Below are 11143 nucleotides of genomic sequence, written 5' to 3' on the forward strand. Positions count from 1 at the left end.
GCCTCATCAAGTTGATTAATGTTCTCAAAGGGCCTGTTGTGTCAGAACGTGTTAATAAATCTACCTATTAAAAAATAAAAACTGAATTGACTTGACTGATAAAAATAACATTGAACCACACAACTGTTATACATTTTTATCTATGTGGCCCTATGGAAAGCAAAGGGCCACATAAATACCTATAGCTATTTATATAGCTATATAGGCCCTTGAGGTTGAAACGTGTTACAGGGTGACATTTTCACAGAAAAAGTCCGATAGTGACAAAAAAAATTCTCTCTTTTTTGTATTTATTTTGATTTCTTAGTAAATAGAACCACAGACTGATCTGGAAACCTCAACTCAAACACAAACTTTGGTGTCTCATAACACAATCACGTGAACCTCCGAAGATATATCTACAGATGGGTAAGGCCCCCTGCTGGCCATATATGAGACTGCATAGGAAGTCTTCAGCACAAGAATTTAGAGACCACAGAAAAAACAAGTTTACTGGAGGTAATTTGGGGAACGTGACATTATTTCATGTGCTTTTATTTAACTCAAAATGGCTTCTTTAACAAATAGGACAACAAACCCTGACTCCTTTCACCTCAGGGGAAGTAATGCATCACAGTTGCTGATTTGTTGTCTGTATATTCCTAATCTGATTTATTTCTAAAGGTTCTGTTGGAGAAAAGTGAATTAATGCCAAAGAATCCAGTCTGAGATTATCTGGGCTGAGCATCAGCTTCTTATTATCAGCATAAAATGCTACAGTTTTGAAGAATTAAATTCTACAGCTAAACAAGATGTGAAGTAAAACTATAATTACTAATGGCAATGAACCTGTAATGCAACGTGGATCATGATGAAATATCCATTACTGGATATTTCATCATAATACTCCCTTAATCAGTTCACATTTGTTGTGAAAGCCATGTTACATTGCTATAATCACTATAACATTATACTGCTTAGCAACAAATTCATAACCTGTTAAATATGGATGCACCAAAATGAATATTTTCACCTACAGCCGATATTTATATTGTGATTTTGCAGGTGGGTAGAGAACCCAAAAATTGTACCCAAGTATGAGTAGCACTACTTCTACATATTTTTAAATATATGTAAAAAGTAGCTGTCCAAAAAAATAAAATAAAATAAAAATACTCAACAGGTAAATTGGCTACTCAAGTCCTGAGTAACTGACAAAAAAAGTCAATAATTTAATATTTAGAAATATCACCAAAATATTATCTGTAAATTTTAGTATTTTAAAGACCAGAATAAAAATAATCACAAAATGAAACCAGGCAAAATAAACATTTTCCAAATCAAATGTCAATGTAAAACTTATGAAACTCAGAAAAACTGCAGGTGTGTTTGTGTGGTGATTGGTTAAAACAAGCTTGTTCTCCAGTGAAATTACTCAAAGATGGCAGAGAAAATGTACTTCAGAGTAGTGACACTTAATAAAATTACTCAAGTGCAGTATAGCAAAAATACTTATAAAAGTAATTTTTTTCTAAAAACTTAACCAATTATTTATAACTTACTACTCACTTCTGCTGTTACAGTCAATAGAAATAACATAATTCCTTTGTTACCTTAAACTACACATTTATTTTTAGGTTACCTGAGTCAAATATGCATATAACCTAAGAGTTATTCAGTTAATATTCATATATTCATGTGACAATATCCAAATTTCAAGTCTACATCTTTCCATAAATGTATATTTGAGTTCCAGTAGGATTTTTTTTCCCCAACTGCCTAAATGGATAAAACTCCACTTTAGGGGCAAATTAAACATTGTATAGAAAGACAGCAGATGTTTTGATTGCAAACTTTATAAAATATAAGAAATCCTAAAGTAAAATTGAAATGTAAGCTCTTGATTTTAATTCCTATATAAACTGTCAGGGAATTAAAACAATTTGCTGGACATATAGAAGAGAAACTACAAACAAAATTATTCTTCCAATATCAATACTCACCCTGGTATTGCTTGTTGCATTTTTAGATGCATTTTTAGATGCATCTAAAAATGCATTTTTAGATGCATTTTTAGGCATCTAAAAATGCCAAGACTTTTAGATGCCTAAAAGTCTTGGCATCTTCTTTTGCTTTTACAGAAAGCGATAGACTAAATGTACCTAACAAAGTGGCCAGTAAATGCCTCTCAAATATAGCTTTCAGCTAATGTTTAATAATATAAAAACCTACATTTAAAAATCTAGATTAACAAGATTTAATGAAGCCTGCAAACAAAAGACAGGACAATAAATATTTTGTGACGGCGTCACAGCATTTATTACTATGGTATCAAACATTTTTTACCCCTTTACTCCATCCACAGGCCAACTGGGGGCGTTACAGCTCAATCATAGTAAAACCAGTGAAGAACAGGTTCTGTCAAAATTAATTTAAACCCTCTCACCTGGTCTACTTGAATATATTTCTAAGAACGTATTACAGTCAACATGTTTTATGAATGTGGAACACCAGAAACAAAACGTTCAGAGTCATGTGTTGCTGGCTGGCCTGCCTGAATTAAAATCTGCAGCAGTCAAGAACCAGAAGAGCTGCACAGCAGAGCAGGAGGGAGAGGAGGGCTGGAAAATTTTATTTGGAGAAATCTGTACATGGAGGTTTTGGCCTTCAGTGTGTTCACATGTATACGCATTATGAGGACACAGACAAGAAGCTCACTGACAACCAGCAGAAGTGCAATCATTACTCAAAACTGGACAGGAAGTTCAGTACAATCTGCTTCAGTTTAGCATCTGATGCCTCTGAGATCTTTCCATCAGCCCTGGAAAAAAAAAAAAAAAACATTAAATAAAAATATTTTTGAATGTACCAACTTTTACATTCAAGAGAGAAGCTTAGCCTTACTTGATTGCAGAGAGCAGGTCCTGCTGCTGGCTGAGGATGTGCTGCAGGAACGCCTTCTCAAACTTTGTGATCTTGCTGGGCTCCATCTTGTCCAGGTGTCCTCTGACGCCGGCGTAGATGACCGCTACCTGCTCCTCAATGGCCATGGGAGCTGCAGGACAGAGGCAGGTACACCAGTGCATAAACCAGTCCAGATACTTTTCAGCATAGTTCAGGATTCAACTGTGCTGGTGTTAAAAGTTTCATTCCAGTAGTAGATAACAGTTTTCATTTAGTATTAAGCCAGATTAGTTGGACCCTGAAGCTAATGGTTAGCTCTTTTTCTTTTCTTAAAAGCTTAAAAGCTTTCAAACAGCTTCAGGTCTAATTGGATTATTTTTAATTTGTCATATTAGCACTATTTTACACAACAAAAACACTGGCTGAACCTAATTAATTACTGATTAATCAGATTAAAAGAGCCTTTTTACACAGCATTAGAAATATATTAAAAGATGGTAATAAATTCAATTCAAATACAATATTCCTTCAGTGAATCTGAACTTGGTGAAGCTAACACTATGGCACTCTACTTCTGCATATTTACAGTCGAAGTGTTTCATAAATGCAAAATGTTTATATTTTTCCGACAGTTTTGCCTTAATTACAGCACTAAATGCATTTCTTATAAAATTGCCTTTTTCTGAGTATATATTGCAGTTAACGATTGATTACGAAATTAGTTATAATCAGTGAAATTAATCATCTCAGCTCTTAAAAAAATATATATATTATAGTGGAAGACTACCTTTGGCAACCAAAATATTTTTCTATGCACAAATATGAAGGGATTCAACTGAGATTTCTCATTAAAAATGTAACCCAAAGGCTAAAGAAAGCCATGGGTATCGCCTCATACAAAGTTTAAATTAAAGCCGTCATGCAGTATTGGTGTCATTTTCATGCTGAAGATGCAATGAGGTGACAGTTTAAACTTGATCCAAACAATTAACCTCAGCATTGGGTGGATATTTATACAGTAGATGATTAATTTATGCAGGAAATTGAGTTAGGAGGTGTTGTGCCACCAATAACTTTTCTAATAAGGGCTATGTAAAGTTTCCTTCCTCCTCAGTAACCATCTTAAATAAAACATGGATGTAGTTTTTACACAGCCTAACTTTTAATCAGCTACTCTGACTGCAAACGTTCCTCACAGGAAGTTTATTGGTGGTGCACCACAGCTGTCTCAGTTAATTATGGCAATCGGTTTGTGTAATTATCTGCCCATTGCAAACAGGGAGATTTAAAGGTCCAACAGGAAGTGTTCACATAAACCCCGGTGGAGACACGAGTCATCTTAGGACAGCAGACGTCCAATTTGGCCTCTGGGTTCAACTCGTCTAGATTTATACCAAATGAAGATGTCAACAGTGCCATCTGCTGCAGGTAAGATATTGTTTATTACTGTACGGATCGTGACTCATCAACACTCACAGTACTGTCCCTGCTTCAGCAGCTCAGTGAGCCTGACACCTCTGTTGAGCAGCTGCTGGGTGGCGGCGTCCAGGTCAGAACCGAACTGAGCGAAGGCAGCCACCTCACGGTACTGAGCCAACTCCAGCTTCATGGTACCAGCCACCTACAGGCAAGTCAGACTGGATTTAGTGGATTCAACTCTCATTAAACATAATGGGGGTAAATTCTAACCACAGACTGGACAAACCTGCTTCATGGCTCTGGTCTGGGCAGCAGAACCCACTCTGGACACAGACAGACCCACGTTGATGGCTGGACGGATACCCTTGTAGAACAGCTCAGTCTCCAAGAAGATCTGCAGAAAAAAAAAAGACAGAACTACTGCAATAAAGAGACCATTTACTGAATATTTTCAATATAAAACAATACGGACCTGTCCGTCTGTGATGGAGATCACGTTTGTGGGGATGTAGGCAGACACGTCTCCGGCCTGGGTCTCGATGACGGGCAGCGCGGTGAGGGAGCCGCCTCCAAAGTTGTCGTTCATCTTGGCTGCTCTCTCCAGCAGACGGGAGTGCAGGTAGAAGACGTCGCCAGGGTACGCCTCACGGCCTGGAGGGCGGCGCAGCAGCAGAGACATCTGACGGTAGGCAACAGCCTGGTGGGAGAGATCAGGAGAAAATTAGTCCATATGTAACATTTGCTCTTTAGGCTAAATGATAAATCTGTTTGGGTTTTTGAAGATTTCATTTTTGGGAAATCTGGATCGTTTTCCTCCCCTCCAACAATGCATTTCTTGGGTTTCCATAGGTCAGAGTGATGTTGGCACACCTAAAATCTGCCATCTTGTCTGACATCGATTCAGGTCAACTAAATGGAATATTAGGGCCAGGATACAATTTATTTTTAATCATCAGAATAAAGCCATACTACCAGAATAAAGTTGCAACATTAGAAGAATAAATTTGTCATTTTATGAGAACTCCCACATGACAAAAAATTTAAATGAGGAATATTGAGCATCTTGTGAAGCTATATTTTGGTAAAAGTTTTACAGATAATGCATAATAAAAATACTTCATCTATTATCACATCATCGACTTTGAAACAATCATACAAACAGCTGCGTCTTCTCCGAAGAAAGATCTACATGGACTGAACTGATCACATCAGATCCTTATAACAAAGTTTTCTCATTTTAATTTTAAGATTTTTTTGGTAACATTGCATCTTTATTCTGTTAATATTAAAGTATATTCTTGTAGTTTAAAAAAAAAAAAAATCTTATAGCCTCATTGCTACGCTGTTGTACAACTCAGAAGATTAAAATAAAAAACTTTTGAAAATATTTTGTCATTTTTTAGAAAAGCAGGAGAAAAAAAAAATAAAATTAAGCCATAATCTCCCGACTTTAATTCCTCTCGACATTTGAACTCGCCTGCTTGGACAGATCGTCATAGATGATCAGGGCGTGTTTGCCGTTGTCTCTGAAGTATTCTCCCATGGAGCACCCAGAGTACGGAGCGAGGTACTGCAGCGGAGCGGCATCAGAGGCGGTGGCGGACACAACGATGGTGTACTTCATGGCGTCGGTGTCAGTCAGCCTCTTCACCAGCTGAGCCACGGTGGACCTCTTCTGGCCAATAGCGACGTAGATGCAGTACAGCTTCTTCTTCTCGTCGGTTCCTTCGTTGAAGCGTTTCTGGTTGATGATGGTGTCGATAGCGATGGCGGTTTTGCTGAAGTGAAAATCAGCAGCGTTCAGAAACATAAGAGCATAAATGCATTTCTCTAAATGAGCTCTGAATGTAGTTACCCAGTCTGCCTGTCTCCGATGATCAGCTCACGCTGGCCACGGCCGATGGGCACCAGGCTGTCCACAGCCTTGATTCCAGTCTGCATGGGCTCCCTCACTGAGATACGGGGGATGATACCCGGAGCCTTCAGACCAACACGCCTGCGGGTCTTTGAGCCCAAAGGACCCTGAGGAAAAGAGAACCATGCTGCTTTTATTCATGTTTCTGACATAAATTTACACTAGATTGTTTTTTTATGAATACAGGAGATGCACCGATCAAATGGCCAGAGATCAAAAAATTACAAATTTTCCTTTGACTGGCATGTAAAATACAAGAGGGGAAGAGCTGCTTTCAACTCTTCAAGAAATTAATCAAAAACCAAGAACTTCCTTGATTCTTTGTCTATGAACATCAATTGTTGAAATGCATCCAAGTAAGAGGAAAAAAAAAGGAAAAACACCTCACTCTGCTTGGTTAAACACTACAGCAGGATCTGAAGCGATCCATTTTGATTCTTTTAGGACAACTCAAATTTATTTTAAGAAATCTTATGAAACTTGCTCTGCTTTTTATATCAGATTTTATTAACTTATTTATCGAGTCAAATCTGAATTACTTGTTTTGTTGCTGTGTTTGTAATTTTATTTTTATTAAAACAGGTCTCTTTTGGAAATGAGAACCTGTACAAATGAAGGTCAAATAAAAAAAGTTAATTATAAAACTGTTAGAAAAAATAATAATAAAAAGCACAAATGAATTTCAGTTAGACAAAAATCTAATCGGTGCATCTCTAAGGTAGAAAAATCTTCAAGAAGATTGAATTTAATTGAACAAAACGATCTGCTGCAGAATACTCATTTAACTTTGAAACTGATCTACAAATTTTCCCATCAAAGTGTTTTTTTTTTTTTACTATTCATTTGTTTTTATGAAACTTGAGTTAACCTTTCCATCGATGGCGTTTCCCAGAGCATCCACCACACGGCCCAGCAGCTCCTCGCCCACAGGGACATCCACGATGGCTCCAGTTCTCTTCACAATGTCACCCTCCTTGATCAGCTTGTCGTTACCAAACACCACGACACCAACGTTGTCAGGCTCCAAGTTCAGAGACATGCCCTACAACGACAAACGCACGCATTTAGTATTTTGCCATTAGGAAGTAATAAGCTTTTTGGTTTCAGCTTCTGTTGAATCAAAGCTGCTTTCTGCATCTGGTCAGCTGTAACAGTTTCTTTTGTTTTTAACAATCAATTTATTTTTAAACATACTTTGAGTCCAGAGGAGAATTCCACCATCTCTTCAGCCTGGACGTTCCTCAGGCCGTACACTCTGGCGATACCATCGCCGATGGACAGCACGCGGCCCGTCTCCTCGAGGTCAGCGGAGGTGTCGGCACCCAAGATCTTCTCCTCCAGGATGGAAGAGACCTCAGCTGTGCCTGTGAATGAGTAATTAATATTACAATTGTTTCGTCTAACAATATATGGGAGCATCAATCGGTCCTTCCCAGGCAAGAACAGAGTTCGGGTTTCATTCTAAAGACAAATTTGTTGATCCAAATTATTTCTGGCAACAGTTACAATCACATAAGAGAAGCAAAAAAAAGTGTTTCAGGTTTTTAGGTGGTAGATAGTTTAAATCAAACAAAAGAAAAAATTTGCAGAATAATCCCATTTATGCACCAAAGCACATGTACTCAACCTTTGATGTTCGATTACCTGTCAGAACCAGTCAGGAGAAAAACGATTCAGAGGGCTGTTCAATAAGTTTGAGTCTCTACTACTCTTTGACCTTTTCAAAGTATAGCAAAATATTGTTTTTGTTTATTAACATTGAGTACCAAAGAAATAAAGAAAAGAAAATAAATCCACTCGGTATGTTATTAATGAGAATGCAACTTATTGCCAATCATTGGATTGGAAATCATTTCAGAATTGAGCTAACATTTTCTTTAAGGGTGCAAAACTGAATGCGTTTTTATTTGATGGTATAATATTATGATGTCTTTAATGTATTATAATAACAGCAATATATTTTTGGCTGAATAAAAGGACTGTTACAAATGAGCATTTATTCCAACTATTCACAAAAATATCTGATAAATGTTTTCAAAGAAAATTTTTATATAAAATTACATTTTTCTGATTTTATGTCTCCAAATATCATTGAAGAAAATATATCTTGAATTAGCTTTTAAAACAATGAAGCCTTCATTTTAGAACAACACACATGACAAAAACTTGGATTGGTTTCAACACTGCTACTAGCACTTCTGTTCAAGAACATGCAGGATTTTCTTCTTTGTGCATCAGTTTCCTTAGAAATCTTGAATGAAAAACCCACACTCAGGAAAAACCTGACCAAAGCACCTCTACTATTTATACAGCAGAGTACGCCATAAAATTTGATCCGATCTCAATTATACTTCAAGGTGCATGAAAGTCAAAAAGTAAGAGAGCTCCTAGAATTAATTTAGGTAAAAACAATACCCATTTTTCTGCATATGATCCAGTTGATCACCGAGACAAAATTGGCACCTCAAATGTCTTTGTCCATTTCTACTACACTGCAAAATCTCATGAGTTTAAGTTGAATAGGAGCAAAGCATCTAGCAACCAGGGTTTTGTTATAGCGTACGGAACTGTTTATATTAAGAACTTTGCAACAAAAACAAAGCGTTTCTCTAGGTATATACAAGTATTGTTTATTTGAATAGAGTAGACAACATGTTGAAGGACAGAACTGCATTTGTCTCACCTGTCTTTTGCATCCATGGTCTCTGTGTGTGGATGTGGTTGACCCCCACGCAGGCGGCCGGGAGCGTCTTGGACACCTGCAGTCAAGGGCAGGCGGACTTATTAGCATGTCCAAGGGAAACCACACATTATTCTGTCGGATATTGGTAGGGAGATTAAAAACCTAAGATCTGCGCAGGTTAAACGCTGCGCAGCGGAGAGGACATGCGCTGTCAGGCTTCCTGACCTTCAAGCGTGGCTGAATGAGCCGTTAGCTCGGTGTTAGCTTGGATGCTAACTTTAGCCGCTGCAGGACGAATACCGGGTCTTTGCAAGGACGACTCGACAAAATAGGTTTAGCTCAGTAATATTAACACCACAAGGCTAAGCTATTAGCGACAGCTGATTTCTTGCGTTAAGATTCACTTTTATGGATTAGTGTCGCGTAAGCTAGCGGCCTGTACCCTTCACGTTCACAAAGCTCAACAAATAATACCAAAAAATGCTTAGTGCTACCACCACAATAGCTGTATATTGTTTAGTAAAATACTTACAAATCCAGCTCTCCTGGGCAGGCTCCTGACCAAAGCTGCTGCAACTCTCACGGATAACATTTTGTCGGGTTGCTAATGACCTGTCCTCCACTGAGCGGCTCCGACCTGCCTGAATGTAATGGCTGAATGGACGCTTCTTCTATTTATTGAACTGATGTCAATTTGTCTGGTTTACTGCTCATCTATGCCCCCTGCCGTCAAGGAAGAGAAAACGGCCTGCTTCCCCCAAGGAAAATCCGGCATTTTCAATAATAAAATGGAAACATTAACACAGATAAATAATACAATTATAAAAGGAAAAGAAAAAGAAGCAGAAAAAACACTTTTCCAAATCAAATCTTTTCAATATAAAACTTATAAAACTACTCCTTGTATATACCATATATCTTAGAATAGGTTGATGTACTTGCAGTGACAATGAATAATATTTACTATATATTCACTTGACCTCAAAATAACCCCACCCAGAAATTAGTGGCCAGAAATTTTATTCTAATGGTAGTGATACCAATGTTATTCAAGTAAAAAGTACAGTGTAATAAAACTAAAACTATTACAAAAAAGTAAATTATTTCCAGAAAGTTACTCGAGATAATGTAACTGAGTGAATGTAACTAGTTACTACCCACCTCTGGTAAAATATATATATATTTTTAGTTGATCATTTTGTGTTGTTAGACAATATATTATGAATTCCTTAATTCAATTCAGTTTTATTTTAATTTATTTAGGTGGTTCCTAATTCACAACAAAATGCCTCCCCGGCACTTCACAAGACAAATGGCCCAATTCATAACAATTTCATAGAATCCAGTTAATTGCCAAAATCAAATCAATTGAGTCCATTTCAATAAAATTCAGTACAAGTTATAATACAATACAAAAATCAGTTTCCCATTTGATACAACACGCTAAAGGTCATTTATCTAAAGACCTAAAAGTCAGTTGCATTGATTTGTTTACTTTTTAGCAATCCATCATTCTGAGCAAGGATGTGGCAACAGTGGAAAGTAATTGTCCCCAGTTAACATAAAGAATCCACTGAAAGAAGCAGGCTCTGTATGAGTGGAAAAGAAAACCAGAGTACCCTCTGTATTAGTGTGTTTTAAATATTATGTAATCTGGTGTTACATCTTACCCTTCTTTTGTTGTTATCTTGTTACACTGACTGCAATGGAAACAAACCTACAAATGTATTTGCATGTATCAGAACTCAGATCCAGTCCTTTCTGTAGACTTTGGAGAATATATAATATATAAGCTCTTGACGAGTGTTAGATCTTTTGTTTAATAATAGGTAGTTGGAAACCATTGTCCTTCTTTGTCTAAAGTTATTCAATTTTCATCCTTCTTTTTCCTTATTCATTAGTATGTTATCTTAGCTTGATTATTCATTTCATTCTTGTTTACATTAATTAGAAGTTCCCTTTGATTTTTTATGTGACAAGATTCTTTTTAGCGTTGATCCCAAATAAATCTCAACTCTTAAAATTACACAAAATTATTTTTGCCTCTTGTATTTGTAATGCAGATTTTTAAAATAGGTTTCAGATAAATTATCTTAGACTGACTTTTTTAAATATTCTGAAACTGACTGATCCATAAATTTCAATAATGTGTCTTAATTTAACCATGCTACAGGAGATTACTGCAAGAATGAATGTTGCTAATTGCATAGTTAGTTAATCATAAAATGCAAACTAATAAAAAG

General features: G+C 36.8%; 1 protein-coding gene across 1 annotated transcript; it reads right to left on the reverse strand.

Moving 5' to 3' along the window:
* Nucleotides 1-2272: 2272 nt before the first annotated feature.
* LOC103141772 (ATP synthase subunit alpha, mitochondrial-like) lies at nucleotides 2273-9567 on the reverse strand. The gene is made up of 11 exons (XM_007557534.2): nucleotides 9433-9567; nucleotides 8901-8976; nucleotides 7412-7581; nucleotides 7086-7259; nucleotides 6158-6324; nucleotides 5780-6080; nucleotides 4775-4999; nucleotides 4589-4696; nucleotides 4360-4504; nucleotides 2884-3034; nucleotides 2273-2800 (listed from the first exon to the last, which is right to left on the reverse strand). The coding sequence occupies exons 1-11, from the start codon at nucleotides 9490-9492 to the stop codon at nucleotides 2722-2724; spliced, it is 1656 nt and encodes a 551-aa protein (XP_007557596.1). The 5' UTR covers nucleotides 9493-9567; the 3' UTR covers nucleotides 2273-2721.
* Nucleotides 9568-11143: the final 1576 nt, after the last annotated feature.

The sequence above is a fragment of the Poecilia formosa genome, unplaced genomic scaffold, assembly GCF_000485575.1.
Source record: "Poecilia formosa unplaced genomic scaffold, Poecilia_formosa-5.1.2 Scaffold89, whole genome shotgun sequence".
NCBI lineage: Eukaryota > Metazoa > Chordata > Actinopteri > Cyprinodontiformes > Poeciliidae > Poecilia > Poecilia formosa.